Genomic DNA, 27,983 nt, shown 5'->3' with positions numbered 1-27,983 from the left:
GACAGAGGTGGGTTTGTGTACAAGCATAGGTACTTACACATTGATGAGATATTCATAGTCCTGGTAGTTTTTGGAGAAGTAGGTCTCAATAAGCTTTTCTGTGCCAGTGAGGGCTTCATGTCCACAGCCACAGAACAGTGCCACCCCAAAGAAACACAATCCAGTGGCCACCAGAGAAGCAAAGGGGGCCCCTACCAGACATCGTGCACAGCACTCTAACAAGCCTGGGAAAGAAGGACGGGAAACAGTCAGGGATGTTCAGTAGGTAGCTCATGCTGCTCATGCTAATCTGTCTGACCAGCCATTCTCTGTGCTCACAAGCATGAAGAATGTCACCCCAGAATCCAAAAGCAGGAGAATCTAGAGGTTTAGGCTCTTCGAATCTGGGGTGGACCCAGAATCTTTACTTTATTCCATTCTCAAAAATAAATCCTTACTTTTAATTTCCAAAATAAATTTTTTTAAATAATTCAGCAATTCAAGTAGCAAGCTAGAGAGATTTTGCAATCAGTGCCTCTTTTCTTACTCTGATTTGTTTGTTTGTTTTGGTCATTCAGCAATTACTTATGAAGTGCTTACTCTGTGCCTAGCATTGTGTTATGTGGAATCTGAAGACATAAAGACACAAACTCTACCATATGGGAGAGTTTAGTTTACTGAGAATGAATTAGTTATATAGATCTCATATTTTCCATGAACAATTCTAAGCAGTCAACTATGTGGTTACCAAGGGTAAATGCATTTGGAGTTCCAGGAAAGGATGAGTGGGGGCTAGAAATGTTGGTATTGTCAGACAGGATCCAAGCCTTGAAGGGCATTCCAAGTGGGGTAAACGTTGGAAATTGCATGCTTTGGGATATTCTTAAACATTGTGCATATTTCCCTCAAGGAATACTAGATTCTTCTTAGTCTAGAAATGTGGAAAGCAATCCAAAGAGAAGGAAGGAACTAGAAGAGGGCAAGAGAGGTACTGGGAAGATTGCTATTATTCACATCAATAAAAATGCAGGCTCAATGATTTCTGGACACTTAGCATGGCTGCTTTGTCCCCCTATACTGTAGCTTGGCCAATGTCTCCACCCTCAGTCCTACACTGAGGTTCTGTCAGAATAGCTACAAAGAGACTCATACAAAGTCACCAAAGCTTGAAACATCTTTCTGGAGTGAGAAAAACACACCAGGGTCTGAGAACATGGGTGTCTTAAAGTACAAAGTGTCTCTGAGATCCCCAGACCTGATACTCCAGGCCCCATGCCAGTGTTACTGAGAAACAGGAAAGGCACATATGAAATCACAGGCCCCAGGTACCAACCCCTATACTGTAATGTGCCATACAGGATGAAACTTAGCAAACATCAAGTACATGACTGACGAGATGGGAAAAAGGATGGTTCCCACTGGCCTCTTGGCCAAATCCCTAAAAGGAAAGTTGTCGGAATAAAAACGTTAAGTTCTTAAAAAAAAAAAAAAACTTTATACATATAGATATGTGTGTGTGTGTATATACATATATATGTCACACGATTTGTAAATGTGCTGAAGAATCTGCTATCGTGGAACAAGCATGTAGCAGGCACAAAAATTGCATCAGGTTTTTGAGTTTGGATTTAATATTCAAGCACTTCTTCTCACCAAACTTATTTATCTATGCCAGGAGATGGGGGAATCCTTTGCCTAACCCTCTTAATACTACAACAGTTTCTTTTCAGTCCTAAATACATGAACATTTGATGATTTGCACAGACGGCATACATCAATGTGAACTGTTTTTAGAGGACCAGATTATCTCTGTCATGAGAAAGTTAAGGGAGAGGCATTTGTCTCTGTTTTCAGAGCCACAAAATGGGTGAGCCTGTTACCCACCATTGCTTAAAATGATAGATGTTTCCTGGACCTCAAAAAGCATCTTCTTCAAAACTCCTTGAATGCCACACCAGAGATAAGGCTCAGAAGCCCAAGCCAAGCAAAGTAGCTGATATTTACAGCAGTACTGAGTACCTTTCCTTTTCCAAGAACTGCAACACTGCTATTAGAAAACTTGGCCTCTATGGGAAGCAATTTGTAGCTGTGCTGATTGATATAAGTGGAGGCTAAGTTTACTCAGCATGAAATTTGCAAGAGTGCTTGGAAAGAGTGCCTCATCAGAGTTGGCCCAAGGTGTGTGTGTGTATGTGTGTTTGCGCACATGCAAGCAAACACATACACACATATGTATACAAGAGGGAAGATATTATATGCGTCCTTTAAGCTAAGAAAGGGAGCCTGGAAGTAAACAGTGCTGCCATTTCCCTCTCAGCCTATGCAACTCCTCCCTACCCCCAAACACTTAGACTCTTCTGTTAAGAATGGCTCTGAAGCCTGGGGAGTGGAGGGAGAAGGTCAGTGACCTCACTGTTCCTTCTTTCCCCAGCACAGGGTCAAATCTTGGACAGAACCCTCCATAGCAAACCCAGACAAAGGAGCCTTGTTTTCTCCTGAGATTTCAGGAGCCTCATTGGTATTCTGTAGGGGCCTCCGGGCCTGGGGCTGGGGAGGGGGTCAGACCCAGGGAACAATGGCAGATCTGTTTGTTTAGCCCAGGGTAAGGAGAGCCATCCACCCAAGCAAGTGGCATCCTGGACCCACACACTGCCCCCCAGCTTTTTCATTCTGGGAGGAGCTAAATGGTGGTAGGTGTGATCAGGGATGGGCGAACTTGAACACTTGCGAACCAAACAAGAGAATTCCACTCTAAGTTAGCCAATGCGCATCCAGGTTGTAAATACGAGAAAAAAATCTTTAGTGTTTTTCATCCCTTCATCCCTAATCAGAGTTTCATATGTACTATTCTTACTGAGTGATAAAGGGCTAAACTATGGGAGAAAATCTTGAATCACCAATTGATACTCTTTCTCCTTGCATCCAGTGTTCCTCTCTTTTACTAGAGCTCAAATAACTTAGCACATCCTTTGCTGCTCCACTGCCACTCAAAGCAAACGACAAGAATAAAATAGGCTTAAATGAGTCCCTATGTGGAATATGAAGTCAATTGTCTTGGATAAATGTATCCTTCAAGCTATACATAGCTCAACAATAATGGCAAAAGCATCAGATGTCCATTTCTGTCATAGTCAAAATGAAATGTTTGCTCTGAGGACTTGTGAGTTCAGCAGAAGTGAAGAATCTCAGGCTGTCCAAGTAAAAATCAAATTTCAGACTCCAACTGGGGAAAACTTAGGAACATGCATGAAATTGTCTCTTCATCAAAGTAGTTGGCAATCAAAGCATTCTGAGAAAGATCCATTGGGTTCATTTTGATTTTTCACAGCCCAAGAAATGTCCTTGGACATGAATGAATTATAGCCTAAAGTCATGGGCTCTTCATTTCAGGACCCCTCATGGTTGAAGCAGTGTTGTTTGATTCAGAAATCCTGTGAAAGATTCCAGAGAAGTTCTTTTGCTCTCTCATGAGATATCCTCACATTCCCAGACTAAATACGGACTTTGTCATGCTAAAGTTCACACAAAAGGATTCTATAATAATAATATTGCCCAATGCAAATTGATTGGGTAAAATTGCCTGACTTTGATGAGAGGTCATAGACAAGAATAATGACCTGTACTAGTATTTTCCTTTCATTTCTGTTTATGTGGATTCAGTACAAGTATTAAGCACCTTAGCTGTAACCTAGAAACTGTGGGAAACAGAAAGGAATTATATAAGGCCTAGTCCCTTTCTTCAGGTAACTTGCGTCTTAATGAGGAAAACAAACTTATGTCTTTGTGTCAAAGATCAAAGATACCTACAATCAAGTGTAAAATGGATATAACCAAGACCTGATGACAAAAGGTAAATAAAAGGGAAAGATCCAATGTTAGTTGGACTTATTTGCAATTCCCAAACTAATCTAATCGATCTCTGATTGAACTGAAAGCCTTTCTCACTCTTCACAGGGGTCTGACAAACATCAACAGAACCTTTATGACTTTCACTCAAATCCATGTCTATCCAAGGGACTGTGTTGATCCTGACACTATCTCTTTAGGTAGGAGCCAAGAGCTTCCAGGCACTCCTTTCTTTCCCACACCCTGAGCATGCCTCAAGGACGAGCTCCCTGATGGAAATTCAGTGTGAATCTAGGAGCTCATCAAAGGGAAGAGAGGAAGGGATTTCATTGAAAGGGATGGTAGAAAGAGACTTATTGTGCCCTGTACAATTCCCAGCCTGTCCCTTGAATTCAGGAGACAAAGGAAGAGATAGAAGAACCCTATACAATAGAGCTAAACAACAGGCAGGCTCATTGAGTGAGACGCTGGCCCCATCTCCCTAAATCTCTAATCTGCACTATAGTCTTACCCTCCTCCCAGAACCCACCCCTTAACCTTACGCCATGAACAGAGGCTTCCTTGATCAGGGCCTATGGAATTGACAGGGCCAAGATGCTAGAGAAGCCGTGACTGGTACTAGGGATGGATGGAGATCAGTGGGTGGATTCTAGGAGTGAAACAACAATCGTCAGGAGGTCCAGAGACAAAGACTTTTGCTTCTGGCCTTCTCCTGGTCAGACAAAGCCCTGCCTATGATTTTGCCTTTCCTCCATGATATCACACATACCACTCAAGTGCTAAAAAGGGATCCTGTAGGTGCTGAGGTCTGGAAATCTAAGCCCCACTGAATAATAAAGTCATACAGACAGGGTTAAATGAAGAGGAATCCCAGAGTCTTCTTTAGACAGGCATTATTATTACTGTTGCAACAGCATTGGGACCACCTAGTTTCCTACATGCTTGCTCCTCCCCAAGACAAATACACACACATGTGTATGCATGTGAACTGTATGGGCATGCCAAAAAAGCCCAAAGAATGGGAGGCAGAGATAGAAACTTGATTGTTAAAACTTGTCCCTCACATACTATCTCTGCCTTGCCCACTTAGTGGAAGGTAAAAGAGAAGTACCTGGCACTAAGCTAAGAAACAACAGTTATCATACCTGATTCTTTCAGTCTCCCAACAATTTCTCCTCTTTCCTTGTTTGCAGTGTGAAGCTGGTCTGGGGAACCTTGTTCTCTTCTTTGGGATGTCACTGGCTCCTCTCGGAGCCTGCTTGCAGAGAGCTCAGAGGCTAGTGCAGAGCTGAGAGATAATACTTAGGGCCATTTTGGAATAGCCAAGGAGGGATTAATCAATTAATACTTGCAGATCTTTTGATGTTAAGTTTGGCCCTGGATAGGGCCTGGCAGTGGGAAAGGAAGGAAAAGTCGCTATGCTCACCTGCCCGAGCTAATGTGACCCATCATGATCACGTCAGTGCCCCCATGTAGCCTTCTCTGAACCTAAAGTTCTATGTTGCTTTCTTTCAAGATCAAGAGCTATACTCCAGAGATGGATTTCAGTGTTTCGCAATGAAGCACAAAAAGGCAACAATGGACAGAGGCGGGGGGGAGGGGGTAAGATACCACTGGCTGGAGTTCTGCTTTGATGGGTTTGGAGACCACATTTTCCCTTGTGGCCATTTCCCAGGGGTTTCTTAGGCCTTATTGCTACTGAGGAAGCTCTGAGAGAGTAGTTTTAGTTGTTAGGCTGTTGAGTAAACTTCTTGCTTTCCTAGCTCAGAACCAGGAGGAAAGCACCCCAAAGCAGAGCAGACCTTTTAATCTGTCAGCTCTTCAAGAGCTCCTCCGGCTCTGGAGGGCCAAGGGAGAGGAGTGGGGTGAGATTGGATGTCCTTGATCAATTTAGTCAGTATCCCCAGGAAGAGAAAATGAACATGCTGGTTTGGATCTGGTGTCTTATAAGCGCCTAACATTCTCACAGTATTCTTGCCAATCTTGGTGAGATTCAGTTAGTCTTTAGAGATTTTGTAAAAATCTGGGCCCCTGCTTGGCCTCCATACTTTTTGTCTGGGCTACACTCACTTACTCCCAGCCAACCAAAACTATACGGCTCTATACCGCAAATAGCCACTTCTGGAGGGAAGCATCGCAGTCTGGTTACCAGGGCAACAGCCACTGTTCTCAGACAACAGACTTGCAGAAGCCAATGTTTTGCCATTCATTAATGGCACTGTATTACCAAACAGTGAAAAATCAGCTACTGCTCCTTGATTCTTTTCTGGTTACATTGCTATCCCAAAGACTCATTTAGAACATCCTCCCTCCCAGGTTGGGACAAAGTTTAATGAACTATCATTTTTCTATAAACCTTTTGTACAGACACTACTGAATTGATTGTTCCTCTTCATTTCTGATCATAAGGGATTCTATATGGTTGAGGTAGTGAGCTCCCTGTTCTTGGAGGTTATTAAGCAGAGGCTGTATGAATATTTAATTGGCTGATGTAGAAAGGAATCCTACACTGAAGGTTGGCTCAGACAACTTCTAAAATTCCTTCCAATCACCAATTCTATGATACAATTGTCTAATGCAAATTTCACTCCAAAACAGAAATGGAAGCACTTTAGTACCTTATTAGAGGTGGTTTAGAATTCACAAAGTATTTGAAATACCCTGTTACTGGATAACTGAAAACTCAAGGTTACTCCATCATGTGTACCTAGCCCAAGTGTTGCCCAACGCCAGGATCTGGGATCCAATACATGTCCCCAATGTTGCCCTCATATATGGCCATCTTCCTCTGGAGGAAATCATCCAGCCTTCATAACCGGAAACTGTTCCTATGGTCACAATATCTGCTCCCACCTCTGCCTCAGGGCTCTCATTCTCTGAGAAATCAATATTCAACATCCTTCTTTACCTTCTCTCCATTTTAAATTTACAAGCTACCTAATCAGCTGCCCTGACATCAGACAGATTCCTGATGATTCCCAAGGCAGGAATTGAGTTCCTCCAGTACTCATCTTTCACCTGGTCACACTTAATAGGTCAAATGATTCTTAACCAGGCACACAAAGTACCCACAAAGAAAACCCAATCATCCTGGAAAGATTAAGAATTAGTTTGTACACAAGTGATTGCATAATAATCGGTATTAACATAATTTACAACTGTTAGAGAGATTGCCCATTTTCAAAGAATTTCCACACCATTTTTATTTGATTCTTACAACCCTGAAAGTATACAGAGCAGTTTTCTTTATTTCTATTTTCCAGATGATCAAATGGTTATTTACAGTGACCTGCCCAAGTTCACTCACTTCATAAATGGGAGAGCTGGGATTCAAACCTTATTGTGTGACACTTAACCCAATTTTCTTCCCTCTTAACTATCCTACCTGAATATATTCTTCAAAGAGCTCTCTCAGTGTTTCAGGATGAAACAATCTAAAAGCCAACACTGGTTCAATTATAGTTGAAAACCTATCTCCATAGATGTTGCTGGAGTCTACTAGGCACTAGTAGACTATTTGATGGTGAATACATGGGGCAATTGATTCTCATTTCATTTAAGATGCATCAAATCTGCTACCCATGTTTTGCCAAATGTGAACAGGATCTACATGTCTCTGTGGCATCCCGTATGGACAAAGACACCTTTGCTCACAGAAACTCATAGCTTCTCTCTTTGATCACAGAACCTGGGGAAGCCTTCTGTACTCAACCAACTCAGCAAGGGACCTAAGGTCCCAGAAGACTCCCTGTTACAAGCAGGAATTAGGAGTCTGAGTCTTGCCCTCAAAAAGGCTAAGTCTTTGACATTTGCTAGAAATGGTTACCCATATGGGCACATGCACACACACACACACACCTACACGTATCTGTGCCCCATGATAGTCATTGAGGACTTTATTTTCATTTCCTAAATGCCCTCCTCTGCCATGATGAAGCCTGAGTCTAGATTGCCTGGTTCTCCAACTTCCTACTAATGCCAAATAGGGTCCAAGTTTTATATCAAGCAAGCAGTTATTTTGTAAACCTGAAGGACAGCCAACCCTCATTTGCCTCCAGCAGAACCAGAGATGCCAGCAGACCTGGCCATTACCAGGGCCTTCAACCCAGCAAAATAGAAAAGGTAGAGGGAAATGAGGGGGCAAAAGGACACATGATCACATCCATCCTGTTAGGCACTCTCTCCAAGGATCTCTGGGACTCTTCACTTACTGTTGGCATTCTTTGTCAAAAAGCATCATTCTCAGTACAGCAGAGATGGAATTAACTTAATTGAATGCTAAGGAATTAAAAAGTAAAAAGGACAACTCATTAAAATCCATTGGAAACCCCAAACCCCAAAGGTGGAAATCCTCTTACAAATTCCTGTGCCTCCTTGAATCTTCCATGCTAAAGTTTTTGAAACTCACCCATGTCTTTGGGACTCTGACTCCAATTGTAGCCGGCTGGCTAGTCTGCTTTGCAGCTGACTTTGTTCAGCTGGCAGGATCCTGGTCTCTCCAGGCTCCTTCTTCGATCCTTTACTTTTTCTCTCTGAGCATCTTTGTCCTTTTCTCCAGCAATGAAAAGGGCTTTCTGATTGACAGCCAACCCCCTTAAAGGGACAGGCCTCCTCTCTTCCCCTTCTCCTCCCCTTGACCCCACCTCCTCAGGGATACTCCCTTCTCTAAGGGTTCTATATTCTCTTTCTGCCTCTCACTACCAATTGTTTCATTTTCTTCTTTTTTTTTGTCTTAAAGCTTGTCTGTGTGGAATTTCACTTAACTAAAGAGACATCTGGGCATACAGATTGGGGGTAGAAATAAAAAGAGACCTTGGAAGACTCCAGTGATCCTTGGGTCTTTCTTGGTGTGGGATGTGGCAGCACAAGAGTCTGAAACCATGGAACTGGTAGCCCTGACGACAGGTTCAGGGTCAAAAAACCTATATGCTACCTCCCAGAGTCCGTCCAGCTTTGCATCAACCCTACTTCTCACTCTCTGACCCAGTCCACCTTTCCTCTCCCCCAAGTCCCTGGCAGATAAGCACACCCCCCACCCAGCTTGAGAAATACAGTAGAGAAGAAAATTTTGTCTTAAAAAATAATTTCCCACAAATCTTTCTTGGTTTCAACTGAATAAGGATGAAATGCAAGCTGTTGATTGCATGAACAGATTGTGATTAAGTCGGGGGAAGTTAGACTTGTAATAATTTTATAGCTAGGATATCAGAAACTTACAGAAGGGATAAGCCCTGGGCAAGTTCACAGAATGAGCTAAAGAAAATGCCAGAGTTGAGAATGTGGGTAATTTCCAAGGAGGATAATCGATTTTGAGACAGATCAAGAAGTGTTGAGAATCAGGTGGTCAATGCCACATCCTGAGAACATAGTGTCTTTAGCAGAAAGCTAAGGCCAGGCTAGCGAGAACCAGGGTGTGGGTTGGGGTGAGGCAGCCAGTGGCACTGAGGGTGGAGCAAAGGAGAAAGGAAATACAGTTTTTGCCTCAGAGAAGGAAATACTAAGAAAAAAAGCAGCGAACGTAGGGGAATAATATATGAAACCTGCCTAACAATAAAAGTTATATCTAAAGTCTATGAAGGACACTAGAGGTATTTCAGTGCCCCATGCTAGGTAGGAGTAGCTTGGGAAGATTTTCTAGAAGACTTGACTATAAACCAGTGTCTATCTGACCTCCTGAAGATATTTTCTTTCCCTTCAAGAGTCTCAAAGAGGCACAGCTCTCTTGATTTTGTGGCCTGCTTCCTCCCATGGACGTCACACAACTCTAAGGAACCTGGCTGGCACATAACTCAAGGAGTACCTGTTGGAAGACTCCAGGGAACAAAGGTATCACCTCCCAGAATTTTTCCTGTGGCTTTGTCTTGAGGTTAAAGAGCAAGGGAGGGGAGTGTTGAGCAGAGCCTAGAATCTCTTCCTGTTGGGGGAGAGAGGCAAGATTGTGTCTTACAGTTTTCTCTTTGGGCTATGGCTTTGGGCATATTTCTGTCTTGGGCTCTGTTAGGAGATACGTGAGTCTTCTGCAGTTTCCCCTGGAGGTCCACCGTAGTGCCAAATTCTGCAAGATTGAAGTTTGCTCAGAGTCCTAGAATTCTGTCTCCTTTGCTCTTATACCACTCTCAAGGAAAAAGGATTCCTGTTAGAACTGCCCTTTTTGCAGAACAGCATTGTAGTAGCTTTCCAGAGCATATATAACTGATGGTAGAGGGTTCCAGGACCCCTGCTCTCCCCAGCCCTGCTCTCCAGTCATAGGCTCTGCCTTCTGTGGAAGCTGAGTTGTTGTCACAATTGCCCTGGGGAAGGGTGAGAACAAGAACAAAAGTCACCAGACTTGTGCCCTTAGTTCATTAGATGGCAGGAGGAGCTGAGTCTAAACATTGGAGGTACTGATTACAGGATGGGAGAGATGGTTCTTTAAAGCTCAAGTAGATAAGACATCTCTGCATGCAAGGGAATTGCCCAGGCTGAGCGTTCTCACAAATACTCCTCTGAATTCTAAGCAGCAGCTCTGGATACTTCTAGCCTACTTGGAAGAAAATATATGGTCCCAATAAAATTGCAGATCCCAATTTATCAACCACATTCCCCTAATACACATTGCTCTTCTCCTTTCTTCCATTTCTAGTCCCTTACTATTTGTTTGGCCTTCTCCCTGAGTCTCCATATCTCTGTGTCTCTGTCTCTCCCTCACTGTCTCAGTTTCTTTCTGTGTCTGTCTCTCTGCCCTGTGCATCTCTCTGTGTCTCTGTTTTATCTCTCCCCTTTCTCAGTTTCTTTCTTTCTCTCTCCATACTTGTTAATGGATCATGTCTTCCTGTCTCCAATTTATTCTTATGCCCAGAGCTGAAAAGGGTGTTTGGCTACGTGATTGTGTCATCATCACTGTCCCCAGTGCCTTAAGTTTCCCAACTCCCCAGGATCTAGTTTGTTACGGTAGTCTGTACCTTTTGACACTCTGCCCCAGCACCTACTCACCTCACCACCCCTATCCTGAGCCCTCCCCAGAGCCCTCAGAGTATTTCTTTCCAAATCCCCAAGAGGGCATTTTTACCCATCCACTAGCACCTTTTTCTGTGATTCTGCTTACACTGATTCTGTTGAGTGCCCTTGGCAAAATGTTCTCCAGGGTCCAGCTGGGCTCCTGGCAGTACCCAGGTATTCCTCTAGAGGGCACTGTCAGCTTTCTCAGTGGCAGACTGCTGCCTGCACTGGGTGCCTATGGGAACAATGCAGGATTGTATGAAACTAGTAAACAGTTTCCTTCATGCAATTCTGAAGCGACCTCAGAGGCTCTGGGCTCCTTTGATCATAGCTTGGTTTGATTGTGCATCTTTTTTGCAAAGAACTCCAAAACACCTGGACATGTCCTTCCACTCTGCTCCGTGATCCCACTGTACCAGATTCTTGAAGGCCAATGTGCAAGTGAGTTCTCCTTGCTCCATTGTATAACGTGAACTCTGAAACTCAGAGAAGTCAAGTGAATTTCCCTCAGGAACCTAAGTAAGGACTTGAGGGACCCATCTGGTTTTCCATTCCTTAATGTCTATGTAGAAGATCATAAAAGAGAACAGAGAAGGCACAGCACCAGTGAGGGCCTGAGGTCACCTGCTGGCATTTGGACGTGTGGAGCTGAGGTTTCACTTCTTTCCAAGATAATGTCCTCTGAGACCAACTATGGAAATGCAAATGACTTCTTCCTACAGCTTTTCTAGCCCAAGCACAGAAAACTGGCTGGCTGGCAGTATACTATGTCCTGTGTCCTTGCAGCCACATCTTTCCACACCCAACTTCATGCCAATTGGCTTAGCCATGCCTTTCTGGCCATTCAGAACTGAGGGCTGAGGGCCGGAAATGCCACATACTTCAAGCTAGCATGGGTGGGGGGAGTGGCGGCTGCTCTTCTACCTCTCCTGATGATTCAAAGAGCTGTGCAATGTTGGATAAGGGGAGGTGATGAATCAGATGTATATTTGTGAGGGGAAGATACCCATGGCCTGGGAATGGGGTGAGAGTAACCTGGAAGTCAAAATAATCAGATTAATGAGCTCAGGAAAGGAGTACCTGAGGAGCACCAAATAGCTGCTAGCAACACAGAGAAACCAGCTGTCCACATAACCCATCTGGACCAACATGAAAACTCAACCAACTGTTATAGAGTGGTTCCTTCAGAGAAGCCACATGTCTGAGGCAATCTCTGTGCACAGCAGAAACAAGACTACTATCCTTGGCTGTCAAAACTCACTTTACTCTAAGGCACCAATATTGTTAATTCCATTTTACTGATGGCAGCATTCTCAATGCTATCCAGCACGCAAAGAACAGAGCCACCTCTAGATAGGGTTCTCTCCAGACTCTCATTACAGTTGCTTGGAAGATTGTTCTGCTCCAAAATAATGTTTCAATTGAGAGCCTCTTCCCTGAGCAAGAATAGCCAGGGGAAGGATGGACAGGCTTCAGGCTGCTGTGGCCTGAGATTCCAACCCTCTATACTTCTCAGGCTAAGTAGGAGGCTCATGTTAGAAATCTAGGACAGGGGCAAGTTTTGTGTGGTTTGTAGGATCTATGGGATTCAACATAGTCAGTGGGGATTAGATGATATTAAGGAATTTTTGTTAAATTTCTTGGGTGTGAAAATAGCATGGCAATTATTTTTAAAAAAACCTTTATAGTCAGAGATGCATACAGAAGTATTTATAAGTGAAATGTCATGATGTCTTGGATTTCCCCTTCCCAGAAAATTTTAGCTACAGGATTAGATGACATAACATTCACCAAATGTTGATAATGATTGACGCTGGGAGAAGCTAGTATAATGGTGGTTTATTATACTTTTTTCCTACATTTTGTATGGCTGAACTTGAGGTCAGAAATGAGGAGGCATAAGAGTTAAGATTGAAACTAACTCAGAAAAAAAAAAAAAGAAAACATTTCCAAGCACAATCTGATATTTCTGGAAGGCAGCACATAGATTGGTAAGAATGGCTGCTTCCAGGGAAGGAGATTGGAGTTTGGAGTGGGAAGGAGACTTACTATTTACTGTATGCCCTTTAATATGGTTGGAATTTGTAATTATTTGCATTTCTTACTTTTTCTGTTGAAAATTTCATTTGAAAACTCCTTCAGGCTGGGTTGAGGGACAGCAGTGCACAGGTCCCTTGGGCCTGCTACATGGCAGGGCAATCTTGAGATCCCTCACTGACGGAATGGCGGTGGGGAGGGGGCAGGGATGCCAGCCTCCACTCCCTCCACATACACATGCACCACCCACACCTTTCCTCCGCCTGGGCCTATGAAACCCTGAAACATAGGCTGCTCCCAGTCACAGGAAAGGACTTATAGGAATCCCTCCCTGAAGCACAACTTGATGGGGAAAAGGGGCAATGCTCTGGCCCTGCTCCCATGGGAGGAGAAAAGATGAGTCCTGGAAAGGGAGAAAGGTCCTCAGACTAAGGCCCAGCCTCTCTGCCTTCCAGTGGAAACAAAGCCCTTCCTTTCCTCTCTGATGAATTCACAAACAACACTGAAGGCTCTTATGCCAGATAGCTGCCCAGGCCTCCTCCTTTCAAAGCCACTGCCCAGAGCAGTGCAATGGTGGCTCAGTGGTATAATTCTTGCCTGCCATGCCAGAGACCTGGATTCGATTCCCAGAGCCTGCTCATGTGAAAAAACAAAAACAAAAAACAATGCCACTGCCCAGGGCTGCATCCTTAGAGGTGGGATTTTATCCCCTCCAAAATAATGTCGATAATAATAATAATAAAACTTTGCTGTTTGTCTAAGAAGCCAAGCCAAACCCTTCACTGGCTATTAGCTGGGTAAGAAGAATCACCTGGGCAGTGGGCAACACCTCAATCTGAAGCTGGGCTCCTAGAGAGCTGTTTATCCAATTTTGAGGCTGGAGAGGATTGTATAACCTTGGGAAACTGGGCCTGTAGCAAGGATGGAGAAGAAAGGGAGCCTTAGTTCTCCCTGCTGAGAGCTGCACACTCAGGTGAGCACAGATCATGGAACCAGAGAGCCTGGAGCAAATACCCCATGCAGGGAGACTTGCCATGCTTAAGCCTCTTAGCTGAGGTTTTCTTCTCCTGCCCTGGCCAAGCCCAGGAGGAGGCCTGGGAAGCTGCTGTCTGCCCCAGCATGGGCTGAAGTGACAGCCTATATCCTGGCACACAGAAGTAAGAGTCCCACTGCCTCTTCTCACCATCTAGTATGGTGGGGCAGGCTCTGTATTCCAAGAACCCCCACCCTTTACTATTCTTCCCCCAGGAACTCAGTCGCTGTGAAATTTTCTCCATGATAGGCGGGCATTAGGGGCACTAGGCCCTAGAGCTGTGGCTGTTGGCAGGCTCTGCTCAGCTGCTGCTTACCCCAGGTCCCATGGCAGGGAGGGGTTAATGCATTCGTCCATCCTGGCTTGCCCTGTCCTAGGCCGTAGGCCCTCTAGCCTTCAGAGAAAATGGTTTCTTTTTTTAAGCACAATTAGTCCAAAACCATAAAGTCTAAGAAGCAATTCCCCCAGAGGACACTCTGAAGAGGGTTTTACATGCTCCTTGGGTTATCCTTGAAAATACTTTAAAATTTCTAAAGCACTGCAATTATTTCCACAGGCTGAATCTAGCAATTCTTGGAAGGGTTTCAAGGGGTAGAGTGGCAGCAGCTCCCCTTAGCCTCTTCTCCCTCCCTGTAGCATTAACCTTCGGTAGAAAGTAGCTGTCCTCTTTTACTCTAGCTCTACCTCTACTGCCCAGCCACAGAGAATCTGTTCAGTTCTCTGCCCAAGGGACTTCCCCCAAGGAGCTGGCCCTATGGTTAAGCTACAAGTCTAAAGAGCCAATAGGGTTCTTCATTCAGGGGCAGGAACTGCCTAACTGTACTGAAATTCCCTCACAAAAGGGAACATGAAGGTGGCTGGTGGATGCTGGAGTGGGAAAACTCATCCTGTTGATGCTGACTTTGGGGAGAGGAGTATCCTGGGTTTCCTGGGAGTAGCCATCCTCTCTCTACTGATAACAGAGCAAAAGGGAAGATATTAGAATTGCAGTATGAGGGTTTTTAGCTAGACATCAAATAGGTCTTCCACATGATCAGGTCTCACTATGAACAGTGACGTATAGTGGTTAAGGACATAGACTCTGATATCTGACACACCTGGGTTTGAATAGCAGCTCTACCAATACCAGCTCTGTGACTTTGGATGAGGATTTAATCTTTAGTTTTTCATCCCTAAAAAGGAATAATAATAGTAGTGAACCCAAAGCATCATTGAGAGGGTTACTGAAGATAATGAACTTAAAATACCTAACACAGTGCCTGGGCTAAGGTACAATATTAATAATAATAATAGCCAGGTGAATGGATGATGTCTCTATCTCTGGAAATGTTTAATAAACATCCAACAAACAGGCTGAACTTATTGATCTCTGTAACCAACACCATTCAGATCTAAGATTTCTAGACTTCTCCCAAATTTCAGTCTGCCCATCTTTAAAATGGAGCCAAGGAAATGTTCTTGGGAGAAAAACTGAGACTCTTTGCGACCCAAGTAACAGTTTCATGTACTAGTTATCTTCCAACTTCCCCAACTCCTGAAGATGTGCCCAGAACTAGAGTGACCACCTGTCCTAGAGTGCAAGGAACTAAGAGGCTTTCCACAATTTGGGAGTTTTAATGCTAAAATAAGGACAGTCTTGGGAAATCTGGGACAAGTTGGTCACCCTACTCCAGCAATGGAGTGCTGAAGTAAGCATTGTGCTTGAAGCAGTTCCCTCAAGGACTACCAACAACGGCAGGTATTAGTTTCCCCATGCTGAAGCCCTAAATGGGGCATTCCAAATGCCATTCCTCCAATCTCAGAAAAATCATGCCCAGGTGAGTAGAGAAGCCAGGTAAAATACATGACACTCAGTTAAATTTGACTTTCAGATGAACATACTTATACTAAAAATTATTCCTTGTTTATCTGAAAGTCAATTTAACTGGAGCCCTGAATTTTTGTTTGCTAATTCTGGCAACCCTACAGGCAAAGGCTATCTGCTGTGGCAAGGTAAGCTGGCTTCTGGGGAGGCAGCCAGGAGAGTTGCTAGGGAAATCTCAAACAAGAAAGCATGATTCCCTAAGAAACACACCTTCTACTCTGCATTTCAGCCCATAATTCCTTCCTCTTGTTGGCGTGCCCTGGGCATTCTGGTCATGCCTTGCTCTAGGGAACATCGTTTTGAGCAAAGAAAGATGAGACAGGTAGCCTAATGCAATGGTTAGGAGTTTGGGGTTGTAACCAGCCAAATTGGGTTCATATATCACCTTGGTCTAGGACATAACTCAATAAATGACAATTGTTGTTAATACTTAGAGCATAGGCTTTCTGCTGTTTATCTTTTCTCTTCCCTTACTCCCATCCTTTAACCAGCACTTTGCCAGACACTGAGGGGAATTCAGAGGAAGGGGAAGATTTCTGGATATAGCTCTGCCCCCGGGGAGCTCATTGTCTTGCCTGGAAGTACATTGAAGACATTAATGAAATGCGAATTCAGATACAACTAATACTGAACACCTACCCAGCGTTGGGCCCTGCCCCAAGTGCACAAGTAAACCACATCCAACAGAAGCTTAGTCTGTCCTTTCAAATTCAGATTAAACTCATTCAAACCTCTATCCCAACCCTTGTTTGGAAAGCCCAGGGTATTCCTAGAGATTTCTGAGAATTCTGAGGGAACTTATGATCCCATGTCCAGTTCTGATTCTGAATTTGACCTTTGTGCCGATTTGAAAGGATTTATGTACCCTAGAAAAGCCATGTTTTAATCCTGATCCAATCTTGTGGGAACGTTTCTTTTAATCCCTATTCAGTATTATAGTTTGGAAACTGGATTAGGTTATCTCCATGGAGATGTGACTCAAACAATTGTGGGTGTTAACCTTGGATTAGAGGGAGATGTGACTCCACCCATTCCAAGTGGGTCTTGATTAGTTTACTGAATCCTTTAAAAGAGGAAACATTTTGGAGAGGGTCCCTTTTAGAGCCACAAGAACTACATGAGCTCACACAGCCAGAGGCCTTTGGAAAATGTTCCGGGGGAACTTCATGAAACAAGAAGCCGGGAGAGAGAGCTAGCAGATGCTGCCATATTCTCCATGTACATTTCCAGTTGAAAGAGAAACCCTGATCATCATTGGCCTTCTTGAACCAAGGTATCCTTCCCTGGATGTCTTAGATTTGACATTCTATAGCATGTTTTCACAGCCTTAGAACTATAAACTTAAAACTTAATAAATTCCTCTTTTTAAAAGCTATTCCATTTCTGGTATATTGCATTGAGCAACTTGCAAACTAGAACAACCTCCTAATGAACTAACATCACACCCGGTTCATCTTCTATGGCCACTCTTTTTTCTATTTTGTGTCACACCAGACAGGGAACATTGCTTTCCATCCTAGATTTCTATAGAAACCACTCACATGAAGGATTTACACAAATAGCAGCACTTATCCAGGAATATATAGATGGAGGGTACATATGTTATGGCAACACAATTATGATTACTGACAATACAGATAATTAACAAGACCAAAAGTCAGTTCTTTGAAAAGAAATCGAAACTTTTAGTTAGACTAACAAAGAGAAAAGATGCAAATAAATAAATTTAAAAATGAGAGGGGTGGACATTAGTTAATTTAACTAAAAGAACTGAAACAAAAATGATCAGAAGAGGATACTATGAACAACTGTATGCCAAAAATTATACAATCTAGAAGAAATGAACAAATTCCTAAAAATACACAAATAATCTACTCTGACTTTGGAAGAAATAGAAAATATCAGCAGACTAAAAATAAGAGGTAGAGTCAGTCATCAGAAACCTCTCAACAAAGAAATTTCAGGACCAGAGGACTTGACTTGTGAATTTTCCCAAACATTCAAAGAATAATGCAAATACTGCTCAAACTCTTCTAAAAAATTAAAGAGGAGGGGACACTTCCCAAATCGTTCTGTGAGGGCAACATCAGCCTCACACCAAATCCAGATAAAGATATCACAAGAAAATTACAGACCTATTTCTCTCATGAATATGGATGCAAAAATCCTCAACAAAATACCAATGTTCTAGTTTGTTAGCTGCCAGAATGCGATATACCAGGAATGGAATGGCTTTTTAAAAGAGAAATTTAATAAGTTACAAGTTTACAGTTCTAAGGCCGAGAAAATGTCCCAATTAAAACAAGTTTATGGAAACGTCTAATCAAAGGCATCCAGGGAAAGATACCTTGGTTCGGAAGGCTGATGAAGTTCAGGGTTTCTCTCTCAAGTGGAAGGACACATGGTAAACACAGTCAGAGTTTCTCTCTCATATGGAAGGGCACATGGCGAACACAGCATCATCTGCTGGCTTCTTCCCCTGGCTTCCTGTTTCATGACGCTCCCCAGGAGGCATTTTCCTTCTTCATTTCCAAAGGTTGCCGGCTGGTGGACTCTGCTTCTTGTGGCTATGTCGTTCTGCTCTGCTCTCTCTGAATCTCCTTCATTCTTCAAAATGTTTCCTCTTTTATAGGACTCTAGAAACTTGTCAAGACCTAACCAAATGGGTGGATACATGTCATCACCTAATCCAGCTTAACAACCACTCTTGATTAAATCACATCATCCAGGGAGATGATCTGATTACAGTTTCAAATATACAGTACTGAACATGGATTATTCTGCCTTTAAGAAATGGGATTTAGATTAAAACATGGCTTTTCTAGGGGACATACATCCTTTCAAACCAGCACAACTAACAAGCTGAATCCAACAACACATTAAAAGAAGTATGCACCATGATCAAGTGGGTTTTATCACAGGCATGAAAGGGTGGTACAACATAAGAAAATCGATTAATGTAATATACCTCATTAATAGAAGGAAGAAAAAAAGGTGATTATTTCAATTGATGCAGAAAAGGCATTTGACAAAACTCAGCACAGCTTCATGATAAAAACACTCAGAAAACCAAGAGTAGAAGGAAACATCCTCAATATGATAAAGGGCATATATGAAAAACTCACAACTAAAATCATACTCAATGGTGAAAAACTGAAAGTTTCCCTCTAAGACCTGGAACAAGACAAAGACGCCCACTGTTACCACTTGTCGGGCTATGAATTTACAGAATGGGTTCCACCAAAGTTCAGTAGTCACTTAAAACAAAGAAATGAAGTAGGCCACTTCATACAGCAAAATAGTAACAATTTATTAGGGAACGTACAAACCAGGAGCTGGTCCTGGGTGGCCCACAGGACTTTCAAAGTGGCACTCCTTGCCACGCAGGGTGTTACGAAGGATATATGGGGATAAGAACAAGGAAGGCAAGAGCCAAGTTGGGATCTGCAAGATTGTAAATATGTTTCTTTGAAGCTACTGATATGTAGCAGGAGTGGTTCTAGTATAGCTAGCTATAACGCTTAGGAATGTGCACATGTGCCTTAAGATATACTACAGGTTTTTTTTGTTTGTTTGTTTTACTTATCTAGGAATTTATGGTTTCTTTGGTTTATGGCCTTAAACCACTGTTATTCAACATCTACTGGAAGTTCTAGCCATAACAATTAGGTAAAACAAAGAAATAAAAGGCATCTGAATAGGAAAGGAAAAAGTTAAATCCTCCCTATTTGTAGATGACATGATCCTACATAAGAGAGAATCATGAAAAAAATCCACAACAGATCTAGTAGAGCTAACAAATGAATTCAGTAAAGTAGTAGGGTAACAAGATGAATATGTAAAAATCAGTGGTGTCTCTATAACTAATAATGAACAATTTGAAGAAGAAATCAAGAAAAAATCTGCTTACAATAGCTACTAAAATAATCAAATATCTAGAAATAAATTTAACCAATGATGTAAAGGATTTGTACATGGAAAATGAAAAAACATTGCTGAAAGAAATTAAAGAAGACCTAAATAAATGGAAGGACATTCCGTGATCATGTACTGGAAGACTAAGTATTGTTAAGGTGTCAATATTAAGCTATATGCAGATTCAATGCAATCCTAATAAAAATTCCAACAAACTTCATCACAAAAATGGATAACCAATCATCAATTCATATGGAAGAGTAAGTGACCCCGAATTGCCAAAACCATCTTTAAAAAACAACAAAGTTGGAGGTCTCACACTTTCTGATTTTAAAAACTATTAAAAAGATGATGGTATGGTAGCCCATGACAAACTCAGGGATCTGTACTGTAACTACTGTTGAAGAGTGCTTTGAAAACTATTGCCTTTTTTCTTTGCTTTACATATATGTTATACTATATAAAAAATAAATAAAACCTATTGCAAAGCCTCACTAATCCAAACAGCATGATATCAAGCTGTGGGGACAACCAAAGCAATGGGCTGAGCCCCCAATCTTGGGGTTTGTTCATATGAAACTTAACCTTGCAAAGAACAGACTAAACCTACTTAAAATTAGGCTTAAGAGTCACTGCCAAGAGAACCTCTTCTGTTGCTCAGATGTGGCCTCTCTCTCTCAGCCAACACAACAAGCAAACTCACTGCCCTCTCCCTCTCTATGTGGGATATGACTCCCAGGAGTGTAAACCTTCCTGGAAATGTGGGACAGAAATCCTAGAATTGAACTGAGACTCAGCACCAAGGGATTGAGAAAACCTTCTCAACTGAAAGGAGGAAGAGAGAAATGAGACAAAATAAAGTGTCAATGGCTGAGAGATTCCAAACAGAGTCAAGAGATTATCCTGGAGGTTATTCTTACACATTAAATAGATATCACCTTTTTAGTTAAGGTGTAACCGAGAGGCTGGAGGGAACTGCCTGAAAATGTAGAGCTGTGTTCCAGTAGCCATGTTTCTTGGATATGATTGTATAATGATACAGCTTTTGCAGTGTGACTGTGTGATTGTGAAAACATTGTGTCTGATGCTTCTTTTATCTACCTTATGGACAGATGAGTAAAACATATGGATTAAAAATAAATAAATAATAGGGGGAACAAATGTTAAAATAATTTTAGTAGATTGAAATGCTAGTGATCAATGAAAGGGAGGGGTAAAGAGTATGGTACGTATGAATTTTTTTCTGTCTTCTTTTTATTTCTTTTTCTGAATTGATGCAAATGTTCTAAGAAATGATCATGATGATGAATATACAACTATGTGATGAAAAAAACAGTGTGATACGAGCACAAGGACAGACATATAGACTAATGGAATCAAACAGGCAGTTCAGAAATAAACTGTTATACCTTTGGCCAACTGATCTTTGACAAAGGTGCCAAGTCCACTCAGTGGGAAAGGAATAATTTCTTCAACAATTGGTGCTGGGAGCACTGGATAGCCATATGTAAAAGATTGAATGTGGACCCCTACCTCATACCATATACAAAATCAACTCAAAATGTATCCAGACCTTAATATAAGAACAAAAATCATAACACTTCTAGAAGAAAACAGGGAAGTGTCTTCAGGACCTTATGATACATACATGGTGGTTTTTTAGACTTTACATGAAAAGTAAGAGCAACAGAAGTGAAAAAACAGATATATAGGGCTTCATTAAAAGTAAAACTTTTTGTGCATCATAGGACCTCATTAAGATACTAAAAAGACAACCTACAGGGTTTGGTTCCTGGAACCTGCCCTTGCCAAAAAAAAAGACAACCTACAGAATGGGAAAAAATACTCAGAAACCCTATTTATGATAAGGGTATAATATCCAGAATTTATAAAGAACTTCTACAACTTAACAACAAAAAGACACACAGTCCAATTTAAAAATGGGAAAAGGACGTGAAAAAACATTTCTCCAAAGAAGATATACAAGTGGTCAATAAGCACATGAAAAGATGATCAAAGCCATTAGCCATCAGGGAAATGTAAATTAAAAGCACAATGAGATACCATCTCACACCTACTAGAATGATTACTATTTAAAAAACAGAAAACAGGGCAGGCCACGGTGGCTCAGCAGGCAGAGTTCTCGCCTGCCATGCCACAGACCCAGGTTCGATTCCCAGTGTCTTCCCATGCAAAAAAACAAAACAAAACAGAAAACAACACATGCTGGAGAGGATGGAGAAACTGGATCATTCATACATTGTTGGTAAGAATGTAAAAATGGTGCAGACACTGTGGAATGCAACATGGCAATTCCTTAGAAAGTTAAGTATAGAATTGCCATACGACTTGGCAATCCCAAAAGAATAAGTATATACCCAAAAGAACTGGGAGACTCGAACAGACATTTGTGCACCAATGTTCATAGTGGCATTATTCACAATTGCCAAAAGGTAGAAGGAAATCAAGTGTCCATCAGCAGGTAAATCAATAAATAAAATACAGTGTATACATACAATGGAATATTATTTATCTATAAAAAGGAATGAAGTTCTGATGCATGCTATAACATGAATGAACCCTGAAGACATCATATTGAGTGAAATAATCCAGACCAACTGGACAAATACTGTATGATCTCACTTATATGAAATAAGCAGAATAAGCATATTCATGAAGTCAGAAACTAGAATACAGTTTACCAAGGGTCAAATGGGGTAAGGAGGTGGGGAGTTAATGTTTAACTGGTCTGAAATTTCTGTTTGGGGTGATGGAAAAGTTTAACAATGGACCATTGGGATGGAAGTACAATTTTGCATATGTTTAATTAATGCCACTGAATTGTATATTTATAAAGGGAAGAAAGAATAACTTTAAGTTGTATATAAGTCACCACATACAGACACAGAAAACCCACAGAACTGAACAGGGCAATGTATACAGTGTGATAAAGTTAATAGCATAATTATAATAATATTATTTTATGAATTGTAACAAAGGTATCACACTAATGCAAAATGTTAGTAAAAGGGAAAACTGCATGTGAGAAGGGAGTATGTGGGAACTTTGTACTTCCTGCATAACATTTCTGTAAATGTACAACTGCTCGAATGAAATTTTTTAATTGATTAATAGACATTCCTGTATTTAAAATCTTTTGGCTGCATTGCCATTACAAATTTCTCTACAAATTCTAACCTTCTGCCATGGAACCCTCCTGCTCTTTTCTCCCCTCCATTTCCCCTTTTTCCTTCACTGTCCCAAATTCATGTTGATTTCTTAGGAAGAGCAGATTAGCTACATATCCTTTCGATCAAAGCTTTTCCCTTCCCCCAATTGGTTTATCAGGGTATTTTCCTTAAAACAAACAAACAAAAAACCTGTCTCTTTTTAAAAATAAATTTTGATGTAAGCTAATGAAATAATCATTTTCATCACTCCACTATTCTTGTACAAACATAATCCTTGTTAATCCCACAACACGTGAGATAGGGCTTTTTATACCCATTTTATGCATGCGCAAACTGAGGCTTCTGAGGCCCATAATACTGGAAGAGCTAGGATTCAAACCCATTTTTTCCAAATTCAAGTCTAATGTTATCTCCAATACTCAAGGCTATTGCTGCAGAGACTATATCAGAAAGTGCTAAATTGTGTAGAACAGACAGTAGAGAACAAACACACCAGGGATGGAGGTTGGAGAAATTGCCTGGGGAAAGGGGCTTTCTTTCTGCAGACAACCACCCTCTCCCTCTATCTACAACAAAATAACAGGTCTTCAGATTCACTAGGCCACTGAATTCCTGAACTGGTTACTCTAGGGGCCACTTCAGATATAACCTAGCTATCACACTTTTGTTTCATTTTTAAAACAAATTTTATATCTGTGTCTTACAGCAGCCCACAACAGTTGACACTGTTACTATGTCCAATTTATAGATGAGAAAATCTAGTATCAGAGAAGTCAAGTGACTCGCCCAAGGTCAAACAGCTGGTAAGTGGTAGAAGCTACAATGCAGGCTTTCTGGTTTCATGTGTAGAAATGCTTTCAATACTCTCCAACCAAAGACCACCAGGAACACACCTGTAGTTGAACAAGTTGGGTTTTCTGCTCAGTGGTTGCTGCAAAGGGGAATGCAGACCAGAGGGGTAAGTTATCTCCTTTTGCTGCAAAGAGCAATAAAACCCAACTTGTTCAATCACAGGTGTGTTCCTGGTGGTCTTTGGCTGGGGGACATTGACAGACAAGGAGGGTCACTGAGATTCAGCTAAAGCCCTCACTGCCTTGGATCCAAATATTCTACTTAGTAACAGTGACCACATCTGTGACCCCTCAAGTCTACCTATTTGAGGTGCCACCCTGCCCATGTTTGGCAAGTGAGTTCATGCTGAATTGGGAGGGAAGTTTATTCTGAATTGAGCTCTGATATTTCAATGAAGCCCTTCTGCGTTGGGCTTATTTTGTTTTCCTATAAATTGGTTATGTGATTGCATCTTTATTGTTTCCTGGTGAAGCTGTTTTCTAGCCTTCTTACAACATACTCCTATGGTCAGACTGCTTGCCTAGTGCCCTTAACGTTTCTTGAATATAAAAGGATAAGCCTATAGGGAGAAGATGACAATAGTTCAGATAAGTTTGTTCTTGAACTGGCCCTGGGGACGGAGTTCAGATCTCCTCAGACCAATGTTTGGTAGATACATTTTGCCTCAGGTTATCATTTTAAAGCCTTACAAATACTTTATGGTCTCATAGATACGAACTAACATTAATGACTGAACTTGGAGAATTTCAGTTAAGAACACAGGTTATTAGGAGATAGAAACAAGGTAGAGATTGGGTAATTGGTGCTGAAGGGATACAGATTGTGTAACAGGACTGATTGCAAAAATTTAAAAATGGATAGCACAACACTACCTGATTGCAGTACAATAATGTAGGTACACTTAACGAAGCTGAATGTGAAAATGATACCGGGAGAAGGGCTGGGGCACGTATAAAACCAGAAGGAAAGATAAATGATAAAGACTGAGATGGTATAATTTAGGAATGCCTGGAGTGTACAATGATATTGATTAAATGCACAAATTAAAAAATGTTTTTGCATGAGGAAGAACAAAAGAATGTCAGCATTGCAGGGTGTTGAAAATAGATAGTCATTTGTATTTTAAAACTTCAACTTCTGTGTAAGATTAAAGGGAGAAATGTTAATTCGCTGTAAAATTTATACTTTGACTAGTGTATTTCCTAATTTAATTTGTCTCATCAATTTAATTGAATACCATAAGTACGTGGAATCTTGAATAGGGCCTGAGATTTTGTTGGTTTGTCTAGGTTACTGTGATGCCCCGACAAATCCGAGAGTGATTTGGACAGTGAATAAAGAAGTATCTACAAAGTCCCCTTGGGGGAATGTGGAGAAAGGGGGAAATATTCAACTTCCCCATTTGGAGGATTCCTGATATTCTCGTAAGCAGCAGGGACAACCAAATCAATAGGCTGAGCCCTCAATTGTGGGGTTTGCCCCTATGAAACTTATGCTTGCAAAGGATAGGCTAAGCCTTCTTAAAACTAGGCCTAAGAGTCACCCCCAGAGAACCTCTTATGTTGCTCAGATGTGGTCTCTCTCTCTCTCTCTAAGCTGACATGGCAAGTGAACTCACTGCCCTCCCCCTTTACATGGGACATGACTCCCAGGGCTGTAAACCTCCCTGGCAACGTGGGACAGAAGTCCTAGGATGAGCTGGGACTCCACATCAAGGAATTGAGAAAACCTTCTCGACCAAAAGGGGGAAGAGAGAAATGAGACAAAATAAAGAGTTAGTGGTTGAGAAATTTCAGAGATGAGAGGTTATCCTGGAGGTTATTCTTATGCATTACATGGATACCCCCTTTTAGTTTATGGTGTATTAAGTGGCTAGAGGGAAGTACCTGAAACTGTAGAGCTGTGTTCCAGTAGCCATGTTTCTTGAAGATGATTGTGTAATGATGTAGCTTTTCCAGTGTGACTGTGATTGTGAAAACCTTGTATCTGATGCTTCTTTTATCTGGGGTATGGACAGATGAGTAAAACATATGGATAAAAAATAAACAAATAATAGGGGGAACAAAGGTTAAAATAAATTGAGTAGATTGAAATATTTGTGGTCATTGAGAGGGAGGGGTAAGGGGTATGCTATGTGTGAGTTTTTTCTTTTTTCTTTATTATTTCTTTTGCTGGAGAGATGCAAGTGTTCTAGAAAATGATCATGGTGATGAATACACAACTTTATTGCGAGCCACTGATTGTAACCATGTGTGGACTGTATGCATGTCAAGAATGTTTGTATTTTTGTTTGTTAAGGTTTGACAATAAAAATATTAAAACAACAACAATAAAACAACCTTATAAAGACTTTTCAGTCCTGTCTTTGTGTTCCTGAGACCTACGTTGCTTAGTTTTGTCTACCCAGAATCAGGGTCTGGTCCCTGATCTGTAACACCTGGCCTTTGGCCAAACTCCAGAGACACAGATTTCACAAGTATCATTTTTACGGACTGGTCAGTTCTCATAGAGTTTTCTCAGTCTAAAACAGTTCCTCTTCCAGGCCAAACATCCCTCACATTCTCTCACTACAATGCTAACCGATGTGCTTCTTTCTCTGCCTGGACCAATCTCACAAGGGACAATGTCAAATTGCAGTGACTACATTGGGGAGCTTTTGACATGAACAAAAGAGGAACTTTAGAACAAAAAGAAAAGAAACCCTATTAGGTGATTGTCGAAAAGAAAGCGTTTGTTGAACGTAGGAGATATCCCCTCCTTCGTTTGCATATTTGGGGATTTTTTTTTAATTTTATTTTACACCTTTAAAAATGTCAAGGGCCCATGTTATGTCAAAATCATATGTATTCCCCTCTCTTTTATGTGTTTATATCTCAAAATCTGTTTTTTTGTATGTTAACTTTCTTTCCTCATCTTGCAGAAGAAACATAACTAGTCTTTTACAGTGATAATTGCATATTTGACAGAAGCCAGTTCTCTTTCTTTGTTTTCTGCTCCACTTCCTCTTGTTTTCCCTCTCTTGCAACATGTTTTTTTATTAGCAGCCATCAACAATTTATTTAATATAGCATGGTGCTTAAAAGTGTGGACAAAGGATAATAATAATTTGAAATCACAGCTTATAAATCATGGTTCTCTAGGAAAACAGAACTGACAGGAGATATCTGTAAATATGAGAATTTTATAAAAATTATCTCATGCTGAATGAAAGAGGGAGGAGGGCTGGGTGCACAAATGAAATCAGAAGGAAAGATAGACGATAAAGACTGAGATGATATAATCTAGGAATGCCTATAGTGTACAATGATAGTGACTAAATGTACAAATTAAAAAATGTTTTTGCATAAGGAAGAACAAAGAAATGTCAATATTTCAGGGCGTCGAAAACAGGTGGTAATTCATATTTTAAAACTTTAACTTACGTGCAAGACTAAAGCAAAAAATGTTTATTTGGTACAAAATTTATATTTTGACTAGGGCATTTCCTAATATAACTTATGTGGACAGCTTAAGAGAACCCCTTAAGTACATGGAACCTTGAGTAGGGCATGAGATTTTGTTGGTTTGTACAGAGTGATGCCCCGATAAATCCCAGAGTGACTTGAACAGTAAATAAAAAAGTACTTGCAACATCCCCTTGGGGGAACGAGGAGAAAGGGGGAAAATTCAACTTCCCCATGTGGAGAATTCCTGATATTCTCACAAGCAGTGTGGACAACCAAAGCAATAGGCCGAGCCCTCAATCTTGGGGTTTGTTCATATGAAACTTATCATTGCAAAGAACAGGCTAAGCCTACTTAAAATTAGGCTTATGAGTCACTGCCAAGAGAACCTCTTCTGTTGCTCAGATGTGGCCTCTCTCTCTCAGCCAACACAACAAACAAACTCACTGCCCAACACCTCTCTATGTGGGACATGACTCCCAGGGGTGTAAACCTTCCTGGTAACATGGAACAGAAATCCTAGAATGAGCTGGGACTCAGCATTAAGGGATTGAGAAAACCTTCTAGACCAAAAGGAGGAAGAGAGAAATGAGACAAAATAAAGTGTCAATGGCTGAAAGATTCCAAATAGAGTCAAGAGGTTATCCTGGAGGTTATTCTTACGTATTAAACAGATATCACGTTTTTAGTTAAGGTATATTGGAGAGCCTGGAGAGAAGCGCCTGAAAATGTAGAGCTGTGTTCCAGTAGCCATGCTTCTTGAAGATGATTGTATAATGATACAGCTTTTGCAATGTGACTGTGTGATTGTGAAAACCTTGTGTCTGATGCTCCTTTTACTTACG

The 27,983-nt window shown here is 41.4% G+C and overlaps 1 protein-coding gene across 3 annotated transcripts in view; it reads right to left on the bottom strand.

The window, feature by feature from the left end:
* The window catches only part of PLP1 (proteolipid protein 1), a 108,894-nt gene that overhangs the window by 6,861 nt on the left and 74,050 nt on the right, over positions 1–27,983 (bottom strand). For 2 of the 3 annotated variants that reach the window (XM_077145137.1, XM_077145139.1), the window contains exon 2: positions 38–224. In XM_077145137.1, the coding sequence (XP_077001252.1) occupies positions 38–224 (187 nt within the window). Of the gene's footprint in view, positions 1–37; positions 225–8,233; positions 8,453–27,983 lie in introns of those variants that run through there. The other variant, XM_077145138.1, reaches the window with a different exon arrangement.

The sequence above is a fragment of the Tamandua tetradactyla genome, chromosome X (assembly GCF_023851605.1).
Source record: "Tamandua tetradactyla isolate mTamTet1 chromosome X, mTamTet1.pri, whole genome shotgun sequence".
NCBI classification, from domain to species: domain Eukaryota; kingdom Metazoa; phylum Chordata; class Mammalia; order Pilosa; family Myrmecophagidae; genus Tamandua; species Tamandua tetradactyla.
Note: the sequence above shows the minus strand (reverse complement) of the source record. Positions and strands in the feature narration are given on the sequence as shown.